General features: G+C 36.5%; 1 protein-coding gene across 4 annotated transcripts; it reads left to right on the top strand.

The window, feature by feature from the left end:
* The first annotated feature begins 390 nt into the window (after nt 1-390).
* Nucleotides 391-23,191, top strand: LOC132156975 (rho GTPase-activating protein 22-like). Of its 4 annotated transcripts, none has more exons than XM_059566070.1 (10): nt 391-1,057; nt 6,065-6,264; nt 8,018-8,105; nt 17,070-17,198; nt 18,523-18,730; nt 19,123-19,255; nt 19,634-19,707; nt 19,834-19,955; nt 20,313-21,204; nt 21,912-23,191. In XM_059566070.1, the coding sequence occupies exons 1-10, from the start codon at nt 1,033-1,035 to the stop codon at nt 22,126-22,128; spliced, it is 2,088 nt and encodes a 695-aa protein (XP_059422053.1). In that variant the 5' UTR covers nt 391-1,032; the 3' UTR covers nt 22,129-23,191. The 4 variants fall into 4 exon arrangements, with proteins under 4 accessions (XP_059422053.1, XP_059422052.1, XP_059422054.1 ...); XM_059566069.1 differs by lacking the exon at nt 391-1,057 and adding an exon at nt 2,126-2,283; XM_059566072.1 differs by lacking the exons at nt 391-1,057; nt 6,065-6,264; nt 8,018-8,105 and adding exons at nt 11,428-11,509; nt 11,678-11,796.
* The last annotated feature ends 1,503 nt before the right edge of the window (nt 23,192-24,694 follow it).

The following is a 24,694-nucleotide window of genomic DNA, read 5'->3' as shown; positions in this document are numbered from 1 at the left end:
GTCTAAAAATTGTGTAGTATATTCCCAGCCTTAATTAAAGGGGATATTTCCTTAATTTAAGATTGTTAAATTGTGACTCCCATAGTTTGTAAAACTAGATTACAAATCTTCATAACAGTGCTTTACCTGAACAGAGGTCACTTCTGTTTTGTCATGCCATAACTGTATCTGTATTGTAAATTTGTTATTTATGTAGTTTTATAGGAAACATTTTAAGTAAATGTCTTTCAGTATAAATCTATACATTTTGATCTCTCATTTAATATTTTTAAGTAAAAACTAAAAAAAAGTATTTCACAGTGAATCAGTGCATCATCTTCATTCCCTCTATATCTATTATTGGATTAAATGATAATTCAGATTAACTGCTGGTTTATTTGGTTGATTTTATTTTAATGATAGTTGCAGGCTTACTTGGAGTCCGAATTACATTTAGATGTTTAATTCAAAAAGAATTTTCCTCCGTTATCTGTATTTACACTTAATACAACATGACTTTTCCAGGACAATCACACATTTTACACTGCCCTGGGCTCGATTCCATAAAGTAATAATGTTATTCATACCACTTTGCCCTACTTGATATTATTGCTCTTCATTTATTGAATTTGTGTAATCAGTACTAAGTTTAGGAAAACATCCTACTAACTGACATATAAGGCCATAATAAGAGGCACATGCACACTGCACTGCTGTTTTCACTTCTGCATTAGCAGTCGTCATTTCCTTAGATGTCTCTGTCAGTCTACCAGCCTTCTTGTGATTTTACAGCTCTCCGCTTTTGTAAATTTTCCCTTTGAAATGCAGTTAACTACATATTTTTAGCTAGACTTTAGTTAATCTAGAGTAGTGAACATAAAAAAACACTGATCTCATAGTGTTTGTATCAGAGGGACCATTTTTCTTCTGAGAACCACTATTGGTTCTCCTTTTACTTACAAGGATATTTAAAGCTGTTAGTTTCAAATGCCATACATGACTAAGCTAAATCATAAGCCCTAATGTATTGTACAACTCGGATTGTTTACTACGATGGAGAGACAACTGAGATTTTTAGGTAATTAAGTTACTTTTTTGTTCATTTGACTTATTTGACTGAAAGTGTTCTTATAGTAATTTAATTGCAACATCTCTTATAACTTTACTATGAGTAACACAGGTCATAAAATGTATACAAACTATGACTGTGTATGTAGTATATTCTAGATGCTTAATTGAATTCCTAATTAATAAGAGGCTTGGTTTATTTAGCTCTTATTGTGAGTCTTTCAGCATAAACTTTTTAGATGAATTCTCAAACCCTCTGACATACTGTACATTCACTATGTAGTTCTGCAGTCAAAGTATTGTTACTGTTGCGAAATGCAATACATGTAACATTGATGAAAAGTGTGACAGAATTTATTTCAGGAAACTTTTTTTTTATCAAAGTAGCTATGAATAAAAAGTGTACCTAAAAATAAAAATCGGATATTTATTCACCCCCATGTTGTTTACATTATATTTTGAAAGTTTATATGCTGCTCTTTTCATAAATGACATTCAAGTTTAAATTCTTCAAAAATACTCTTTGTGGTATAGGCAAAAAACAAACAAAAAAATAGCATATGGGTTTTTAACCCATCAGAGTGAGTAATGACATAATTGTATTTTTTTTGGCCAAACTAACCCTTTAACATCTGTTTTTGTTTTGTTTTTGGAAGTGATTTGCAATGAGTAAAACCTTGACTGGAAACAACAAACGTAGAGTGAAGAAGGGAAATACAGAAGTCTAACTAAATGGTACACAAAGGCACATGCAGATACAGTCACTATAATAAAGAGCCAATTAGGAGGGACAGCGAAGGGAAATAAATGGCAGAAGCCCTTCTGTTTCTGCTTCACTGAATTATTGAGTGTAATCATCCAGGCCTTTAATGGCTGGTCCAGAGTGGAATTAATTTGGGTGGTGTGGGATAAATAATGCATTATGGGTAAGGGTGGATCTGAGAGTGTGCAAGAGGTCTATCTTCTCCGGCTGCCTCTGCATGATGAGAGTGGGAGGGGCCCAGGAAGTGTGCTGCTCTGTGCAGTGGGCCAGTGGGACATGAAGGGGGGAGAGAGAAAGAGAGAGAGAGGGGAAGGGAGGGAGGAAGACAGATGCTGTCCAGAGCAGGCGGAAGAGGTGCAACAGGGCGAGGCTCAGGAGGAGAGTAGAGTGCGGATCCCAACATGTGGATGGAGGACAGTGTTGCTCAGCTATGAACACCATGCTAAGTCCCAAGATAAGACAGTCCAGGAGAGGTAAGACCTTTAATTCTCACGGCTGTTTCTCAGCATCAGTGTCTTGTGTTCCCATCCGTAGCAACACCCTCTTCTGGCTGCATTAGCTGCGCTCAGTACCGGCTCCTGCTCCACCAGTCCGCTGATCTCACAGCTCAGTGATGGGCTGGATATTTCTGAGGCTCTGTGGCAGTGATCCAATAGACCGGGCGGTTGCTTGGTAACATCTTTCAGCTTGATTAGTGGTTAATGAGTGTAAGTGGTCTTTGGCTTTGTGTCACACTCCTTAACCAGGAAGTCATGATTTGGATCACATGCTGATCGTGCCTGATATTTCATAGTGGGATTTTTTCATACACTCTTAAAAATAAAGGTGTTTTTTGTAGCAATGTAGAAGAATGATTTTTGGTTTCCCCACAGAACAATTTTTTTTTTCTTAATGTGAACAAGATTTTAATAAGAAGAATGTTTTGTTTTGTTTGTTTTTTTTACCATGAAAAACCTTTTGTGGAATGGAAATTTTCCATGATGTTAAAGGTTCTTCATAGAAACATCATTGCCAATAAAGAACCTTTATTTTCAAGAGTGTACAGTACACGATGCAGACAAGTCAAGAATAGTTGTGAACATTATAATCCAATGCCATTTTTTCTGTACATGAACTCTACCTACATGCTAGTTTTGGTCTATGATGAATTGTAGTTTCGACACTTGCAGGTGTAATAAATCATAACAGCTGAATGTCAAACAGGGCTTATAATGTAAATTATGAACTATGTTAAGTTAATGTAAATGTCCACATATATTAATGGATTTTTAACAGTTGTATAAATAAAGTATTATGAATGGACATTAGTGTATTTATAAATTAACATTAACCTAGATTAATAAATGTTGATGCAATGAAGATACTTCATTGTTAGTTTATCATACCTATTGCAGTAACTAATTGAACCTTATTGTAAAATGTTACCATTGATCAATTCCATGCTGCACAAAACGGGCGCAATATCATTTTTAAAGTTGAACTGATAACTGCATGGTTTTTCCTGATTATTTCTCCTGGAGAATAGACTTGTCTGCTTCAGCAGTAAAAGGCTATTTGTGGATTGATTTCTGCCTGCTGTGCAACATAAACCAAACAGGAGCATTTGAAGTACACTGTCTGTCTGCTGGGCTCTGCATTTGTCATCTTGCATATGGATTGTGTCACTTTTGATGAGGGTATAGGGTTTGCTGTGTTTTAAGCGGCTGCAGCACATATTCCAGCACAGCAGGCTCAAAGACACTGCCAGCCAGGTTTCATTTGCTGACTTCTCTGATATTTTACTCTTAGTGTAGGAACATTTGGTTGACGGACAATAGGCTTTGAGTTTTGTGCTGTACTTATGCAGAATTTGTTATCAGGAAGTAGGACTGGTGGATAGATAGCAGAATTCTTTTATATTTAAAACAATTTATTTAGATTTTCCTTTAATCTTACATCACATGTTAACATTCATTTCAAAACTTCAGATGTTTTTGGCAGTACAAGTGGAAAAAAATTAAGTCATAATGGATCTATTTATTCACTTGCATTTTGCAGATATTTATTTTTGATGCCTACTGTAAACTACGAGATGTTGTTAATAAAGCTGGATTAGTTGAACTATAAGGAATAATACAAACCAATAGAAGCTACATAAAATTCATTATTATTCTGTTCCTCGTGCCATACTCAAGGTGTCCTCATAAAACATGTCTTGTACGAAACTCTATTACAGGGCTATTTTAAGCAGGATGATCATTTTAGGCAGAGATTGATTGTTGATATTAATTCTTAATCATTTTTAGCAAGTCTTCAAATTCAGTACCAAAGCCCTGAAAGAATATTTAAGGAGCAGACACATAAAAAAGGCTATTTTGTCATTCCAAAAAAATGAGTCTGAATAAAATATGCATGGGTCTGGTCAGACTTCCGGTATTTTTAGACTGAACGTCACAAGGGCATAAAATCAGACAAATGGAGGAAAATTCTGATGTTAAATGTGAATGTTCTGCCCATTCAGCAACCTTATTGAGAGTTGGCCATCAGGTTTATGGGTAATAGGAAAACACACCTTTATGTGTGTCCCTGGAGACTGTTGTTCAAAGGGCAAGATGATTTTAGGGGCTTTTCCCCCACCCTCCTTGTCCCATTTGTGCTCTCTCACTCTTTCTCTCCACGAGACTGTGAGGTATACATTAACACTGATGAGGCTTCCATTACTTACAGTGATTGAATCAGAGTGGCGGCATTTGCAGCCCTTCATTCAGACAGAGAGACTGAGGAGCGGTCAGGTCATTGCTGTTATGCAGTACCTTTTCAACTCTGGAACACAGAAAGAAATAATATACTTGTGTTGAAATTTAAGGAAGGGTAATTATAGCTTGAGTATTTGATTTACGAGATTTCACTTACATGTGACATGATGCTGTTACTTTTTATATATATAATATTATAATATAGAGTAATACAATATATATATATATATATATATATATATATATATATATATATATATATATATATATATATATATATATAAAATACAATGTTTGTAAAAAAAATAAAATAAAAAGAATAATAATAATAATATATGTAATTTCATAAAGCATGGCAGAATGTTTAACAGTGAGACAAACCACAAAAAAAAAATTCATCATTTCATAATCACACAGTTTACACAATGAACACAATAAACATAATCACACAGTTTATTAAATCCATTGTTATTACTGATGTTTGTGTTGATGTTCGTCCACCAAAATTGACATCACATCCTGGAGGATGATGTTACTGAGAAAAATCTAGCAGAATGAAAACTAATATTATTAATTATATTAGAATATTCTAATGATATTCTAATACTTTTCCAATAAAATGTTTAAAAACTTTAAGTCAAAGAAGCAACAAAATAAAAATGGATTTTTGTCTAAATATATAAAAAATAGTATATATTAGTATATAAATAAAGTATAATTGCAACAATTATTTTTTATTAGCATTAAAACATTAAATTGGCATTAAACTTAAAGTAATACATACAATTATTTAAAATTCATGTTCACTTCACTGTGCAAATGTGATAACATGAAAAGAAATGAATATGGTTTGATTTCCAATAAAAAAAATAATTATTTGTTAATTTTACATACATCTTAATATGAAACAACTGCACAGAGGGAATGTCCCAGGCCACTCTGATAAAGACTAGAAAGAAAAAAAAACAGTCATGACTTGACAAATAAGATCAGTGAGATGAGGGGAAAAAAGAGGGCGTTCCAGAGTGATCCTAAACATGGCTGTATGAGGAAAGCTTGGGAGTGCACTCTCATGTTTACTGCTATCCTGCTGCTCTCAGCACACAGGAAAGCAAGGATAGATTTTTTTTTCTCTTCCGGCCCACAAGTATAAAGCAGCTGCTTGTGACACTGGGCATGCCTCTCAAAAACAGCTGGCCAATCTGATCTGCTTTGCTGTGGTTTGTGGCTGTCTCTGGTCAAAATAAGGGGAATTTAAATTCATGAATAAGCTAAAAAAAATTAGCTTTTGCATCACTGAGAAGCCTGTCATAAAGCATGCATGATACATCTTGTTTTCAGCTCTGGTGGGCAAATTGCTTGCATTGCCAAATGCATTTATGCATATTTATGTGTGTTTCTGTGTATATACTTGTCCAGACTAGTAGAGTCTAATTCACTTAGATGAGCAAAATGGGAATCTACTGTAAAAATGACATGAAATATGTCCTAACATGTTTGAATGTGTTTACTTTTCCAGCCAGGTCTAAGAGCATGGTCATGGGGGAGCTCTCCCGCGGCTCCAGCAGGCCATCGTCCCCCAGCCTCCAAGACAGGGCACTGAAAGCAGGCTGGCTTAAGAAACAGCGCAGCATCATGAAGAACTGGCAGCTGCGCTGGTTTGTGCTTAGAACTGACCAGCTCTTCTTCTACAAAGATGAGGAGGAAACCAAACCACAGGTACAGTGGGAAGACTTCAGAGCAACCTGAGACCAAAACTAAAGACGGGTTGTTTATTACTATATAATTTATCTGGAATATAAAATTGTCTTTCAGTCACATTAATTAAAATAAAATCTGTCCCTGTTGTCTAAACAAGGTGACAGTTAATGTTGTAAAAATAGGTTTCAAAATAATAGACCTTGACTTATTATTTCATATCTGATCAATAACTCAAAAAAAATCAATATGTTATTTATTTTACTGATTTAAGCATCGATTGTGAGAAAACTAATGACATCGCTGTTTTCAAGTTGAACCCCTCAACCCACAAGTATACGCCATCTCGGGTTATCGGGCTCAACCTGAATCAATCGGAGAGAGAACACTGCATTCATTCAGACAGTTATGCATTTCATTACATATCTGATGTTTGGGACCACTGTATGTTCATGTGATAAACATATACAATATTAAATGACCATTACCATTTAACAACTTTTTTTAAAACTATTTTAATTAATACTACTATTCATCAAGTATGCATTAAACTGATATCAAAAGTGACAGTAAAACCATTTATAATGTCATTAAAGATTTCGGTTTTAAATGAATGCTGTTCTTTTGAACTTCAATTCAACTAAGAATCCTGAAAAAAAAGTATAACAAAAATGCATTACAGTTTCCAAAAGATTTGGAAGCTGCAAAAGCATAATCAATGTTTTGTGAGCACCAAAATATTAGAATGATTTCTCATAGGGTTTATTTATGGAATATATTAATGTACTCTAACCCTTATATATATATATATATATATATATATATATATATATAATATATATTATATTTATATATATATTTATATTTATATATAAGAAATAAATATGCTAGTGCTTCATTCCCAGCACAGCTTTGGGAAAAAAAGCTTTATCCTCTTCAGTGTCTCCATTACACCAGGATGACATCAGCATGCTGTTAGCCTGACAAACTAATTTGGAAACACCATGCCCTCCTGCTTGGCCATAGTGTAAGTCAAAGCATTTAGCAGATACAGAGCGGCCGACCTGTGACCCCTAATGCAGCATGACTTTCCTCAGCATATATGGCTGACTCTAGCTCATCCATCCTTCAGCTGGTATTATTCTCCTTTAGAGCCTGTAAACTCCTTGTAATGCTCCTACTCTTTTTCTCCACCCCCACCCAATCTCCATCCCAGCTAAATTCAATCTCTGCTGTATAAATGTACCCAGCTTGCATTTGAGTGAGTAAACCGATAAGCATTTACCCTTATCAATGCATACCCTCTGAAATTTCATTTAACTGCAGCTGAATGGCGAAGAGGAATTTTAGTCAAGCAATGAGAACTTGCTTTGCTGTGTTAATGCTGGGGCGGGCGAAGAATGTAGGATGAGCTAAAGGAGGCTGGTGCATAATTTATCATTGGACTGTGGTTGGGTCTAATTATGCATGACTCAGCATTGCTGATTACAGCGTAAAATTGGGCCATGCACACAACAGAGAACTATAATCCCTCACTGCCTTATCTGCCCTTAAGGTGTGCCCCGTACATGCTTATTAGCACCACAAATCAATTATCAAATTACAATAGCCTAATGGAACACTAAACTCCAGTTATCCCTGAGGAGAAATTGTTCATTTACAACATCTTAAAATTATGTAAAACTGTTCGGAATGAACACAAATTGTTCTAAAAAGTGCCCTTCAGACCTGCTTTAACTGCTTAAAGCAATCTTTTCTTTCTTTTTCCCTCCAGGGATGTATCCCGTTGCAGGGTAGTCAAGTCAACGAGCTGACAGCCAATCCTGATGAACCTGGGCGGCACCTTTTTGAAATAGTTCCAGGTAGGAGATAATTACATTTACCAGAATCTTCTGTGGTCTGATTTAATAAAGCGTTTAAAGGCTTGTGGCATCATGGAATAATCTGTGCATGTTATATTTTATATTCTTACTTATACTCTTCATCCTACTTGTCTCTCAAGGAGGAATATAATGGCAAAGCAAGATAATAAATAAGGCACTGTGTATGCATTCTCTGAGCAGCGGCTTCCATATTGTTACTGATGAAATACAGCTTGCTCATTACCAGAATTAATCACTAGAGGGCATTAGATGTCCTCTGAGGATACATGAAGGACATTTGTGAAGACTAAAATCCAATGCAAAATGCTGACCACCTACAGTAAAGATAAAAAGTCTGAGACCTTATTGAAAATCTGATTTGTTTTCTTTTGACCTTTTTCAAAATTCAACCAAAAAATGTATGACACAAAAAAGGAAATAAATGATTTGTTAATACATTGTTAAGTTTACTAATAGGACCTTTTTGTAAAGTGTTATCCGAATTTCACCAGTAGTCTCCACTAGTCGATTCTGCTGTTTGGACCCACTGTTTGAGGTCAAATGTATCAAATGGTACCTTTATAATTACCCACAATGTAAAGTTATTGTTGAGTCATTCATCTGGATTATCTATGTATTTATCCATCTAATTTGTTTTGAGTGTCGCATATCAGGAATAATATATGATTAGCCTGAATTCCTAATTCAAGCAAACAATCCACCTCTGTTGTGTCACATGGGTTATGCTACAGATGCAGCAGTATGTTCCTGAGGGACAGATTCTGCTGATGCATCTATTGTTTACATGTACTCTGGGAACCTCCACATATCTCATCATTCTGCACAGCCTGACCCAACATCTCATAAACTAAGGACGTGACCTTAGCTGACCTTGAATTCAGTATGGAGTGTCAGGATAACATGAGCTGTTGCAGGTGGTCCTTGATTTAAAATAAAGTCTAAATGGGTGAAACTGATACACATTTTCCTGTGTGGTCCACAGCAGTGACACATGTCTAATGAGACCTTCAAGATGCATTTAGTGACACAGCTGCTTGTGTTGAAACCATTGAAAGCAATCATTAACTGTCAAGTATTAGAAAATCATATACACTCTAAGTAGTTTGAAGCATGACAGCTGGACTTTTTATTTCCATGTATCTGTGACTCTACCGGTCAGGTTTTTTATTCCCATCCTATGCAGAAATGCTATATAAAAATCAGTTTGCATTATGAAACTCATCCACTACGGTTAAGTTTTTATAGCTTTTGTGGTGTTATAGTAAAATGCTGTTGTCTTTTTACAGGGATATTTTATTTAGGTGCTTAGCAACGCTCAGACTCTCTCCCGTCTTCATCATAAAATGACTGATGAGAGAATTCTTTCAGTTACAACAAGTAAATATCACAAGCTGTTGCTACAGCAGTCAAACCTGAGCATAAAAGTTCAACCTATACAAACACGTGGCTTCACTTGGCATTCAGGACTGAGGTGTCTGTATTCTTTCCTGAGACTTTAATACTTTAATTAACTTTAATACTTTAATTTCATGCTGAAGCAAAATCTAAGCATGGACAAGTACATGATGGAATGAAAGGTAAAAAGAAGGAAAATGAATAAATCATTAATGTTACCACCATTCAAAAGTTTAAGTCAGTAAGGAAAAAAAAAAGACAGAAAGAAATGAATACTTGCAAGGGTGCTTTAAATTTAAAGTGAAAGTAAAAATGTGTAATCTTAAATATTATTACTAATTTTAATAAATGCTGTTCATTTGAAATTTCTGTTATCACATAATACATAAAAAAAACATATCACACACTGCAACAGTTTTAACATTAATAAAAAGAGGAAATGTTTCTTAAGCACCAAATCAGAATGTTTTCTAAGGATCATGTGGCACTGAAAATTCATCTTTGCATCACAGGAATAAATGATTTTTTTTAAATATAATATAATAGACAACAGTTAATTTGAATAAACAAGTCATAATATTTCAAAATATTATGGTAACACTTTAGATTTTGGACTAATTCTCACTATTAACTAGCTGCTTATTAGCATGTACTGCATATTACTAGCATGCTGGCTGTTCATTAGTATGTATAAAGCACATAATAATGCCTTTTTCTGCATGATATTTTAGATCCCTTAATCCCAATACCTAAATTTAACAACTACCTTAATAACTATTAATAAGCAGTAAATTAAGGAGTTTACTGAGGCAAAAATCATAGCTAATAGTTAGTTTATAATAAGAATTGGCCCCCAAACTAAAGTGTGACCTATATTACTGATTTCAAATGTATTGACAGATGATTATGTCTTATGTACTTAATCTATGTCATGCTTGAAAATTACACACTTTTTCTTTTACTTTTTATGCAAAAATTAAAACTGATTAGTCATTGATTGTTTTGCATGAAGAGTGGACACAAAAACCTCTGATGTGTCTTGGTGGTCTTGCATCCAAGATTATTGAAATTAAGACTAAAAGTGAATAAAGGCTAAATCCCTTGTTTCCGAGAGTCTTAGGACTTAGAGAAAGAATAGCTCTTAAAAATAGGCCAAACAAAAGGCAAGTCTTAGCAACTTCTGCTGAGAATGAAGCATGCATTAGTTGTTGAGATTCTGCACTGGCCTTCATTAAAATATTTTTCTTTTATTCTGTACTACATACATTATTATTGTCACTGCTATAATCCTTTTGCAAGGTGGACACAGTGAGCTTCTGCATATAATGCTGTTTTGTTAAGTACACCAAACTAAACCCGCTTTCCATAAGTCCTGGTCTTTTTATATCAGTCGCTCAAACAATGGCTCTATTTACGCTTGCTCTCGACACAAAAGCAAGACTGGAGTAGGGAGGTCTGATCTGAGCATGTCCTTACAGCTGACAGAAGCATCACGCTCTGTCTGTGAAGATTGCAGTTTGGTACATTAAAAGCTCTGATCTAAAGCCTTCTGGCAATGTGCAATAAAAGCATCTGTGTAACACACAAAGCCCCTTGTGGTCTTCGAAATGTCTTCAAAGAGGGGAAGTTTTAATTAATAAGCTGTTAGATTTAATAGGGGAAAAGATCCAGGGAACATGCAGAGATTTGTGCATCAGGCTTGCAGAAATGTTCAACCGGCCCCGCCATGAGAAGACACATCAACCCCCCAACCACACACACACACAGATTGATTAGCTGAGTCTGTTTGTGTTCGGAGGGGGATGTTTGCAGTGTTTGGCAAAGATGAGCACTGTGGTGGCTCCGCTCATGAGGGTGAGCGAGGGCGAGTCTGACAGACCAGGGGGGCGGGGAAGAAAAAGGTTGAAGAAAAGAGAACACAGCAACTCTTTTTTAATGAATGAATGAAGCAGACGGAGGACTTGTTTTTCGGGTTTCTGGCGGTGATGGTACTGTGGGGTTCTTGGCGCTCTCTCTTTCTCTTTTCATTTTTTCTCCTCTATTCTGTTTATCTTTCTTCGTCCCATGCACACTTTCTTTCCTCTCCTTTCTCTATGTTTTCTCTTACTCAATCGCAAGCCCCTGGCACACACCTATGTTGCATATTCACCTTCCAGGAGGGCCAGAGATGTAACTAACATGGCACAGCTGTAGCGCTGCCCTCTTTGGCGCCCGCGTGCCAACATGGGGCTCGGTTGCCGCAAGCTGCAGGAGCACCGATCTGTTCATGCTAAGGGTAAGGATACACATTCCTCATTAAAACAGCAACTTGTATGGATCGATAGGTGAGATTTGCCTTGGTGAAAGTACAGTACGGTGTTTATAGCAGGATAGGAATTTATGGACGATGGGAGTTTTGTTTTTTAACCTGTAAATCATCTATGTTGGATCCAGCTGTGGGTTGTAAGGTCTGTAACATCTGGAGTGTCAAAAGCATGAAAAAGTTCCAGGAAGCTGTGGCTTTGTGAGCCGTGTATTTTTGGAACAGGCTGTGAGGAGGGGATTTGCTGCTGCTGGTGAGGTAGTCTTGCATGAATGTGAGGGCCTGTAATTTTGCCTGAACTATGCTGAAAGGTGTTCGTCTGCTCTCTGATCTGAAACTGACACTTTTAACCCTTTCCTCGCTCATTTTGATTCACATTTCGTATGAAGTTCCTAAATGATCGCGATGGTAATAATACAGATGTTTCTTTGTGATATTCTGTTTTACTGATGTGCATTTACAGATGTCATGATCTCATGCAGCAGTTCCCAACCAGGACAACCGCCATTCCTTATGGTGTACTTGAGTAGTTTCCAAGATGTGCAGACTTGCTTTGTTAACCAAAACACGACTAACAAAGAACATTACAAACTTTGCAAAGAGTTTACAAAGAATACATATTAAAATAATGTATTCCTGTGATATCAAAGCTGAAATTTTCATGCTTTGAAAAAAAAAAGTGCTGCTTTTTTAGGATTCTTTAACAAATAGTGTAGTTCAAAAGAACGCAATGTATTTGAAATAGAAATCAAATGCTGTAGAATCACATATTAAATGTCTTCACTGCCACTTTTAATCAATTTAATGCATTCTGTCGAATAAAAGTATTAATTTCTTTAAAAAACGTCTTACTGTATCCAAACTTTTTTAATGGTATGAGTACAGTATATGTACTTACTATGAACTTGCTTCACTCACATTCCCCCCGACAATATTATCATCACTATTTGACATTTTTATTCCCATTTGATGGCTTAGCCACTCAAACCATCATCAAGCTACGTGTTAGTTATAAATAACAGATTCTATATTTCTCACATTGATTCAGTTTGAAAGGAAACTCTTGTTTTTTCACCTACAGATTTAAGTTTAAAAGTGTAATGGCCATTTTTAATAATGATAATAATGCTAAACGATATCCCTAAATAAATTAGATACAAAAAACACTATTTTATATTAATGAAGGGGTACTTGTGCTACACTTTTTTGTACACAAGACAAAACTTTTCACAATGGTTCAGAATAATCCTTGCAATTATCTACAAAAACTTTTCAGTTGTGAAAGCCTGGCTAAAGCGATCTTTCACATTCTGAAACCATTAAACTGAAAACTAAAACCACACCATAAAACATAGAATTGAGAAGACAAAGGGTCTGAACTCTTGCTCTAAATATGTCTTGCTAAAGCGAGTTTTATAAAGCTAGCAACATATATACATCTTTATGTGTTTCCTTTTGTATTATGGCAAGTCATTAGATTGATACATTAAGGCACATTTTTTATTTAACGTAATTCTCTTCTGTGATACAGTGTTGATTGTCTGGGCTGTGCCACACATGAAGAGCTAATGGCTGTCAGAATATAAAGAAGCTATTGGGGGTCGTGGGGGCCCATAAGGAGAACAGAAACTCACCACGGAGCAGCTCTCATCTGCAATAATCAGAACCAGAGACAGCAGCCCCACAGAGAGAGCTAAACCAACAGGACTGATAAGAGTTTCCAAATGGTAGATGTTTAGAGGATGTTGGTTTTGTGGAAAAGATTTAGTTTTAGCGTAATCACCAAGAATTTAAACACAATTGACACACATTGTGTTCGCAATTAGCGGTTAGTTCGATTATTTGTAGAAGATGAGGATGTGTCTGTGACCACTCTTAACTAGATAGCATATCAATTCTGAATGTTCTAGATTCAGACTTTGTGTTTCTGAAAAGAATTTCAGGCAACACAATACAACAAGAAAAAAAGAAAGGTTGTTAGACTTGACAAATTCTTATCTGGATGTGCGTTTCAAGGTCTTGTGTAGTTGAAATATATGAGACATTAAATAAGATTAAAGGAATGTAAGCTGTTTAGGTGCTTTCGAATGGTTTTTAGGCATTTACTAGGGATTTTCTCTGTGGTTGCTGGGGTGTTCTGATTGGTTATGCTCGACTAAATGGTTCCTATGTTTTTTTTATTATTATATACTGTATACACAGAGAGAGAGAGACAGTTAGCCAGACATATGTTAGTACATACATATGTTAAATATCTGTTAAGCAAAAAAAAAAAGGATGTTTGTTGTTATAAAGTTTTGCTGAACTTTACCCTGCTGTCAGTTTTCTCATTGAGTTAAGCACAGACTTTCACCTCTGAAAGCAAGTGTGTCTGCAAAGTGCTGGATTTAAAATAAAGATCTTCATCTGAAAGCCTTGGGCCTGTCGTGCTGGATATCCTCCCAGTCTACTGCTGGCCAAACCGCACACTGTGCCTTGGGCTTCGCGTTGCCTCCCATTTTGCTCTACATGAGAGAGGAAGATATGCGGCAGCCACCTAAAAGCTGATGACTGAGCTCTTATAGTGTGATTTCATTCAAGGTGGGAAATCTTTGTTACTGTACAAAGATTTAACAAAACAATGCATTGTAGTGCTCAAATACAGCTAAAACAAATTATTACTTTATATTATTTTTTTTAGAAAGTGTGATAGAACGGACGCCTAAGTATTTAACTAATGGGACATTAGTGAAGAAAATTTGTCTCGCTCCAGTGAAAAAACTCTTGAAGAGATGAAATTTCCAAGAACATGTTTTATCTTGAACAATGCATCATGTAAAGGGTGGACTGCAAGGCATGACATTGTTTGGTTCTTACCACCAGCGGAATGCTAAACATGCACATCGCTGTTCAGTCCTTCAATTTATAAATAGTCCATATCCATGACCTTCCCGTGGAAATATGCTGAATGTTATAGTAAAATCACTGTTTGGGATATCCACGCTAGGAGAATGTTGATGTGAGCAGTTTAGCCTAGCTTTGGGTAACAGATAAGGGGCGGCAAGGACATCTAAAATCCTGGGAATTCAGATATTGGCTTATTTTGTGAATGTGGAGTGATGATTATTCCTGACCTTGAATTTGGCCTTACAGGAGTACAGAATAAAAATGTGTCCACTGGTGCCTTAGGGTCCAGGACAAACCAAAATCTGAGGGCTGATGTACCTGCAACACCAGAACAAATGTAGTGCACAAATATGAGCATGATTCACTCAAATTCATTCATTCAACGTCAATTTCATATGGATTTCAGTTATATTTAAGAATATATAAAATAAAATAAAACTTTTAGATTTATGATAATATAAATTAAAACTACATTTAATTCATTATAAAAATATAGTAAAGTTTTATAATTGAAATGGCATCCTGATGTTATATCTTGGTTTAAAAAAAATTGTGAACTTGTTTTTTGTTTGTCAGTTAGCACAAGTTTTGTATTTCTTTTTGGAATTGGTTGGTCGTAAGTCTTGTTTATGTAAACTTTTGCAACTCAACTTTGAGAGAAAAACACAAAACATTGTTTGTGGATAAATTTGACCATATTGATTCATTGCAACAACAACAAAAAAAAAACAGACCCATTGTCTGTCGCAAAAAGAAATGCAAAATCTGTATTTTAAAATAAAAGAATGAAAAGTTGAATCCAATATTTGGTAATAATATAGCAAGAAATTGAACAACAATTTTTTTACACCACAGGTGTAACAAGGTGGCAAGTTCTTATGCCCTGTGTGAGCAAAGTCTGTAAGTTTTAGTCCAATGTTATAAAACGATAACTAAAAAATCCTGTCTGGGTCAAATTTAAACCGAACTCAACATAAGAGTTACACCCATCTATGTCTGTTATAGTTCAGTGAGCAAAAAAAATCTACTTTCAAAGTCAAAGGCCCATTTCTAAACAGAAATAAAGGTCAGTCCTAATAGAATCAACAGCTTGTGTCTTGTGAAGAGGTCACACTTACTTCTCTACAAAGTCAAGTCTTTGATTATTGTCATGCGAGAGACAGGGAGTGGAACTGCATCTGCCAAGGGCACAAGCACAGAGGCAATGTATCACCCACTCCCACTGTCTTTCAGACATGCAGACAGAGACAGTCAGGCATTCCTCAGGGAGTCCTATGTGTGTCGTCTGAAACAGCCACTAGCTACCTGACAATACTCAGTTTATTCTGCAGCCAGGCTCAGACCGATAATGGAACCATCCATCCACAAAAACTAGGTTAAACAGAATTTATGCTGAAGATATTTTAGGGTAGATGAAGAGGGAGGGCTGTTTGTGGAAGGAAATGAAAAGAAGTCACAGTTCCATAATGCTAGGAATTTAACACAGCATGCTGGGCTTTTGAAAACCATCCAAAAGAATCAACTGAATATGAACTCTCCCACTCTAGTTCATTTGAATGAATAAATGAATAAAAATCAGCTCAAAATTAAGTTCAAAAGACGGGTTCTCCAATTGTCATTTCAGTTCATGTGTCCTTCCTTTAAGAAAGAATTACCACTGTTCTCCTGTGCTGCTATGGTTAATGTCTGGCATGAAGGATGATGTCATAAAGAGAAATCACTGGATTGTCTATTTGCTGTTTCCCCATGACTTTGGTGCCACCTAGTGGAACATTCTATAAAAAATATTGTAAAGACAACCATACTCAGTGCAGATTATATCATAACAGTATTATTGTAGAAATAATTATACTATAATATAAATATAAAATGGCCTCCCCTTATATATTTTGTTCCATGCAAAAGTTTAGGGTTAGTAAAAAATTTTGTTTTTTGAAAGAAGTGTCTTATGCTCACCAAAGCTGGATTTAGTTAATCAAAAATACAATAAACAGTCATGATGTTAACATTTAAAAAATATTTTAATATGTAATTTATTCCTGTGGTGGTAAAGCTGAATTTTCAGAAGCCATTGCTCTTCAGTGTCACATGATCCTTCAGAAATCATTCGGATATGCTGATGTGCTGTGCAATTATGAATTATATTATGCCACAGCACTAGCATTATGTGCTTTTAATCAATTATGAAATGTGTTTTCAAGTGTTCTAATGAAAATAACAGAAGCATTTACAGTGATGTAAGTGAATAGAATTAGTCATGTTTAGTTATTTATTGGTCCTTTCAAGTGTCAGGGGACTGGATGCTATTAGTACCAATCAAATTATTTATTTGTCATTTTTTTCCCTCTCTGTCTCCATAGGCTGTGCAGGAGAGAAAGACAGATCGGCTCTCAGCCATGAGGCTTTCCTGCTCATGGCAAACTCCCAGAATGACATGGAGGATTGGGTCAAAGCCATTAGACGTGTCATCTGGGCTCCCTTTGGAGGAGGTAGCTTATCGCATATACAAATAAAACCTAAGCATTCTATCTTATGAGGCAAGATAGTCAAGAAAACAAGAAAACTAAACTAGCAAGCATACGTCTGGTTTTCTATTCTCATATTATTTGGGTAGAGTCTGATCTATATCTGGCACACATCTTATATCATGCTGCATTTTTTTTTACCATGTTAGGTAAAAAATGTATAGCCTGAATACACTGTAAGTCGCTTTGGATAAAAGCATATGCTAAATGCATAAATGTAAATGTAAATGCATGGCTGATATACAGGCACACAGAAATAACAACAGCACTGGCAGAGTCTTTAGGCATTGTGTTACAGGTAGCCTCTATAATAACGATTCTTTAGGGGTCTCTGAATGAAGGCAAAGTTTGAATATAATTTTAATGATATTAAATATCTGCAACAGGAAGCCATTGTAATGTGATTATATTGACACAACAGCAACAGCAATCAAATCTCACCTCTCAAGCCAAACTTGATGCACTTGTTAATATATCTCAATCTTGTTATTGATTTACAGGATGCTATAAGCCTACAACAGATGTGTTTACGTTAAGTTACCCTAAATTATTTCTGATACTTTGATATGCAGACCGACGTCGTCACAAATGTGACAATAAAAATGTGACTAATAATAAATGCTATAACAGTAAAATATCATTGGTCTGAGTTATACAAGCAGTGGTCCTGCTGGACTGAGCACTTGTGGAACGTTGCCATCACTAGTTGTCTATTTAAATAATCCTGAATATTTAATAGTGTAAGTATCATAGTATAAATCATTTTAATCAAGACATCGCTGAGAAAAATCTGGGCATTGATGGGTTAAGCAATATGATACATTTCGGTGTAATCGCTTGCGCTCATGCCACATTCTCTCCATACTCTCTGTTAGGCTGGATTACCATTACAATGAAAGAGGGCAATAACAGGTGTGCACACACCCTCACATTCTCATGCATCACTGTTCACTTGTGCCTGAAGTGGACTGCTGCCCTTGCCAGCAGGGATCTGTCATGTGCCTCATGCCTGAAGTTACAGCTCTGTCTTGTCTGTTTGCTCACCGTGGCTTGTGTGTGCTTGCTGAAGATTGTAGTATACGAGGCAGAAACGATGTAGGTTATTGCAAGGTATTATAGGATACTGTAGATACTGTCTTTGAAACAGTACATTTTGGAGTTTTGAACTGAATTTTGTGAAGCATATTTTGATTTCTAACAGTTTGATAATGTCATCGCAAGTTTAAAAAAAATTAGTTTTTCACTATATCACTTTTTACATGTTTCTCTGGTTCTTGTAATATTGTAGGTATCTTTGGTCAGCGCCTGGAGGACACAGTACAGTATGAGAGAAAGTTTGGACCCCGACTGGCCCCTCTGCTGGTGGAGCAGTGTGTGGATTTTATACGGGAGCAGGGTCTGAAAGAGGAAGGTCTCTTTAGGATGCCAGGACAGGCCAACCTAGTCAAAGAACTGCAGGATGCTTTTGACTGTGGGGATAAACCTCTGTTTGACAGGTGAGATGTGCAATTTATCATAAAACCCAACAATATTTCTACTAAATAATTCCAAGTTTCAGTTATGAACTAGTAGCACTAGAAGCACTTGAGTAGCACTCAAGCTGTAGCAGAAGTCAAATGCAGACAAACAGCTTTCTTTGGAGGGTCCAATAAACTGATTATATAGAAACAATTTCAACTGATGTGGATATCAATGTTATAAAGAGCATTAAGATGTTTTAAACGTGCTTTGCTTTACCAGTTTAGACCTGCATGAGTTTCTATATCTAGGTTGGCTTATGCTTGTTTGGTGCTTGACAGTTTCTTGGACCAGTTTACAATACTTATTTAGACACGAAAACTAAACTGATGTATTTGTGTATCCCTCTGACCTGTGTGACCTCTTTCAGTAACACTGACGTTCACACAGTGGCGTCCCTCCTGAAGCTTTACCTCAGGGAGTTGCCAGAGCCTGTGATCCCCTTTAACAAATATGAGGACTTTCTAACCTGTGCACAGCTTCTGCTAAAAGATGAAGAAGTGGTGAGTCTGCTATACATCAGTCTTCAAAGAGATGAAGTTGAATTAAATAATGATTGTCCTTGCAAAAAAGGAGTGAACTTTAGCATATGTTTAAGTAGTATTAGAGTATTTATTATTTAAATAATATCATTTTAAAAGAATAGAAACATGAACATGAATGTACAATTTATTGGATTTTTATTTCATTAATGTGATATTATCTGCAAGCACATTTTTTTTAAATATAATTTTAAGATTTATAGTATGCTACAAGGGCACATTTAGTACAATTAAGGGTGGTTTTGAAAAGCTCACTGCACCCCCCCCCCCCCCCCCCCCCCACCAAAAGCCTTGTTTCCTGTATTTGTAATGTGTCTTGTTCCCATGTGTCTTCTGAAGGGACTCAGTGAGCTTGTGATGCAGGTGAACACTCTTCCTCAGGCTAATTATAATTTGTTAAAGTACATTTGCAAGTAAGTAAATATATAACATCTCCTGAGCTTTCTTGTACAAGGCGATGTTGTTGAAGCAATTCCCTTATTAATTTAAATGAATGATAAATGAATGTCTGTTGTATTCACTGTATGAATTCATTGTAGATTCTTAGATGAGGTGCAGTCACACTCCAATGAGAACAAGATGAGCGTTCAGAACCTTGCGACAGTTTTTGGACCAAATATCCTTCGGCCTAAAGTAGAGGACCCTGTTTCAATGATGGAAGGTGAGTTCGTCTAAAATTGAGAATATCTGGCCCAGATACAACTATCTGAAAATCTGAGGAAGTCTTAGCAATACATATTACTAATCAAATATATATTTATCATAGGAAATTTACAAAATATCTTCATGGGACATAATCTTTACATAATATCCTAATAATGTTTGGCATAAAAGAAAAATCTGTCATTTTAACCCATACAATGCTATTGCTACAAAATATACCTGTCTGGTTTTGTGGTCTAGGGTCACATATTTATCAGTTTGATATAATTTAAGTTCAAATGACTGGTACAGCCAGTTTGATTATTCTTACATTTTTTACAGTGTAGCTATTTACATTTTTTTTAATTATTATTAGGAACCTCCCAGGTTCAGCAGCTGATGACAGTGTTGATCAGTGAACATGAGCGTTTATATGTGGGGACTGAGGGAGATGCGTCCTCCGAGCAGACAGGAAGTTGTCTTCCAGGTCAGCGAGGCATGGTGGAGTGGATCTCTGATGAGGAGATGCTGAACTGCTCATCGCTGGGCCAGATTTCCAAAGTGGCAGATAGTGTGTGTGGCAGTGCCACATCTTTAGATATCAATACAGGTGCCCCTACCACTGCCAAAATGACACCTCAGGGAAAAGCTGGGGTAACGGTCAGCCCCAGCAAACAGGTGAAATCCCTCCCCTCCTGGAAATACTCCTTCAAGAGCGGAGGGGTACGTGCTCAGCCTGCAAAAATTGGGGGCTCGTCTGTGGACGTGTCTACCTTGCCCAGTACAGGCAACTGGTTGATGAACGGGCTTTCCTCTCTGCGCAGCCACCGCCGTACATCATCAGGAGAGCGCATGGGCAAGGATTCAGCCTTGTCACACCGTCTGTCCACTTACGACAACGTGACCTCATCCAGTCTCAGCGTACCCAGCGTCGCGAGCACGCCCTGGTCCACATCTTCCTGTGAGATCTTAGTTGCCGACTCTGTGGGTAGTGACCCCTCTGGACTGAACTCTGAGAAGGTGGATTGGTCAGCTGGAGGGTCTGTTCAAGGGCAAAGTGAAGACAGGAATTCGGAGGTCACTGAGAGCAGCGAAGCACTGGAAATGTGTGTGAGCAGTGCAGGCTGCAGTGAGAACGGAAATGGAGAAGATGCGGTGAATGTCACAGGAGATATTGATATTAACACGACAGCACTTAATAGCCTGGTAACAGAGTTGAAAGACGAGTTAAAGAAACAGAAAGCCAACTACGAATCTCGAATACAAAGGTACGTGTGATATCCACAGCACATTGATGATAAGTATTTTGTCTTTAGGCTTCATAAAGTTTACTTAAAACATCTTGAACTGATTGCATTGTTGTCCCTTATTGCTGTGACTTCATGTGAGTGACAGGTTGCAATAAATAAATAAATAAACAGAACAGCACATATTTGCACATTACTGCTTCTGGGTCCAAACACTCTATCAGATGCCAAAAGTGAAATCTCAGTTGGCCAGACAGTGATTCATCTTTTATTAATCATTATTAATTGTGAGCCCAGAGACTGTTATGTACGCTGTGATTTTTTTTTTAAAAGCTGAGCTTAAATGTGTGATATGAATAAATTGTGCTTATAAACATCTGAAGCATCTAGAGGCTTGGACCCAGAAACAGTATTTCTTACATTGTGATTTAACAGATTATGGTGACTATAAGATATTTTCTCCTATCCTAGTTTTAATATACAGACATTATCAGAGTTCATATGATTAACTTTTACAATAAAAAGCAATTTATTAATAAATGTTTTTTGAAAGTGTATTTTTATAGTGTATTAGTATTTTGGGTGAAGAACAAACCAAAATGTACATTTAGTTCTTAAAATCAAACAAATCTTCATTTTTGTATCGTGTTTTCTTTGCATTTCAAACAGTATCACAGAGTATTTGGCATGAACTTTAAAATGTATTGAACATAATATATCTTCCTAAGGCTGGAGGAATCAAGTGTCACTATGCGTAACCAAATGGAAAGGCTAGAGGAGAAGCTGGACCAGGAGAAGAAAAAGTATCTCATGCTGGAAATTAAACTCCGTAACTCTGAGAGGGCCCGTGAGGATGCAGAGACCCGCAACCGCTTACTTCAGAATGAGATGGAGGAGTTCTTCTCCACTTTGGGAGATCTTACATTGGGAACAAGGACAAGCTAGATTTGACTGGACCTCTAACAGGCCTCCTGATTTAACACTGAGAGACTATGTGTTTGTTGTAGATAGAATTTGGAAATCTCTCTGCTCATGCATCATGAGAATTCAGAGGTAATATTGTGCTGTTTTGTTATGGCGACTTGATCATGTGTAGCAGTTCCACTTTTCTCTCTGATCTTCAGTCTTACATTTTAAAGGGATAGTTCACACAAAAATACAAATTCAATGTAGTGCACATTTTGTGTGTGGAACATACAATGTTCTTAATGACAAGTGAACTATGCCTTTAATTTCTAAGAATTCATCATTTGCATAACCTAACCTGCACAGATAATACCAAAGCATGACATTTCTGACCAGACTGTTTTCATTATTGGCCTCTCACATAAGGCAGGTCATTTTAATGGCATTTCCTGTTAATGCATGGTATGAAATATGTCCTGCTGAGTTGTCTCTTGAGGATTTGGGGAATGATCACACAATCCTTTTTCATCCAAATACTACATCATTTACAACCAGTCACCATATACGTACAAGCTGCATCCCATCACACTGTGCCTCGCACTTCCAGACGAGATGAGATCAACTTTTACACCATCAGACCTCACAGACACAAACTCTTTTCAGCAAATCCCTTTATTGTAAGTAAAATGCACTAGAAGAAAATACCTTATTTCAGATTAGATGAGGAAACATTTCCAAACTGTTAAAATCTCAACTCGCAAAAAAGCACTTCAGCTGCAAGATTGCCAAGGCTAGTATTTATTTAAGCTTATTAATGTACCTAGAACTCTTTCTCAGGTGGTGTTTTTCAAAACACTCAATCAATGAGTGTCTTTATATAATATAGATGATGGAACTAAGGCTGACATATACTTGAATGTGTTATAGTAGCTTTTTTTAAGTATGCACATACTGTATGTTCGTGTGATCGTTTTTTGTTTCTTCTGTTAATTGATTGCTGAATGCAGAAAGTGCCAAAGTAGAGGGCTTCAAAAAATGGGTGTTTTATTTCAAATGAAGATTGACTAGTCTTCATAATAAATTGCCGTTGTCATCAAAACAATTTTGTGACTTTATGATCAAGGAAAGTCTGATGCTACACGAGTCATATACAGTTTCATCTAAAAAAAAAATTAGAATGTCATGGCAAAGTTCATTTATTAATTCAACTCAAATTGTGAAACTTGTGTATTAAATAAATTTACATTTTTTCTAATTTTCCGCTTGACAATACCCCATAGATTCTCTCTGGGGTTCAGGTCTGGTGAGTTTACTGGCCAGTCAAGCACACCAACACCATGGTCATTTAACCAACTTTTGGTGCTTTTGGCAGTGTGGGCAAGTGCCAAATCCTGCTATAAAATTAAATCAGCATCTTCAAAAAAGCTGGTCAGCTGAAGGAAGCATGAAGTGCTCCAAAATTTTTTGGTAAACGGGTACAGTGACTTTTGATTTAAAGAAAACACAATGGACCAATACCAGCAGATGACATGGCACCCCTAATCATCACAGACCGTTGAAACTTAACACTGGACTTCAAGCTAGTTGGGCTATGAGCATCTCCACCCTTCCTGCAGACCTTGGTTTCTAAATGAAATACAAAACCTGCTCTCATCTGAAAAAAGGACTTTGGACCACTTGGCATCAGTCCAGTTCTTCTCCTTAGCCCAGGTAAGACGCCTCTGACGTTGTCTGTGGTTCAGCAAATTCCTTGACACATCTGTGTGTGGTGGCTCTTGATGCCAGCCGCAGTCCATTACCTGTGAAGTTCACTCAAATTCTTGAATGGATTTTGCTTGACAATCCTCATAATGCTGCAGTTATCTCGGTTGGTTGTGCATCTTTTTCTTCCACACTTTTTCCTTCCACTCAACTTTCTGTTAACATGCTTGGATACAGCACTCTGTGAACAGTCAGCTTCTTTGGCAATTGATGTTTGTGGCTTACTCTCCTTGTGAAGGGTGTCTATGATTTTCTTCTGGACAACTATCAGATCAACAGTCTTCCTCATGATTGTGTAGCCTAGTGAACCAAACTGAGAGACCATTTTGAAGGCTCAGGAAACCTTTTCAGGTGTTTTGAGTTGATCAGCTGATTGGCATATCACCATATTCTAATTGGTTGAGATCGTGAATTGGTGGGGTTTTGTTAAATGTCATAAAAGCAATTGTGTCTATTTAGAACACTTGGATTAAACCACTTGATTCAAATAAATATCCTTTATTAGCTTTTTTTAAAAAAGGCATCAAAAGTTTTGGTGGAATGAACTTTCAAAAGAGGAACAGAAATCAGTTTTTTTATACCTTAAAGGGATAAATTTAAATTTTTAGGTGAACAATCCCTTTAATCCGTGCTTTGAAAATGAATGAAAGTCTCAAGCGGTTGGAATGATAATTTTAATTTTTGGATGAAGTAACTCTTAAAAGCCTTTAATATATATGGAAAGCAGCAACAATTTCCAAAGTTAAATAAAGTTGTTCATGGTGAAGAATTTTAAACTAAGAATAAGTTCTTGGAGAGGGCACAATAATGGGAGGAAAAACAACACACAAGAAAACCAATTTTT

This window comes from Carassius carassius, chromosome 14 (genome assembly GCF_963082965.1).
Source record: "Carassius carassius chromosome 14, fCarCar2.1, whole genome shotgun sequence".
NCBI classification, from domain to species: Eukaryota; Metazoa; Chordata; class Actinopteri; order Cypriniformes; family Cyprinidae; genus Carassius; species Carassius carassius.
This window is presented reverse-complemented; position numbering and strand designations above follow the sequence as displayed.

Bases quoted from the DNA above. Each gene is read 5' to 3' on its own strand.
- LOC132156975 (XM_059566069.1), top strand. From the start codon at position 2,241: ATGAACACCATGCTAAGTCCCAAGATAAGACAGTCCAGGAGAG. The intron at 6,265-8,017 runs GTACAGTGGGAA...TTTTCCCTCCAG, and splicing joins AGGAGGAAACCAAACCACAG to GGATGTATCCCGTTGCAGGG. The intron at 19,956-20,312 runs GTGAGTTCGTCT...AATTATTATTAG, and splicing joins CCCTGTTTCAATGATGGAAG to GAACCTCCCAGGTTCAGCAG.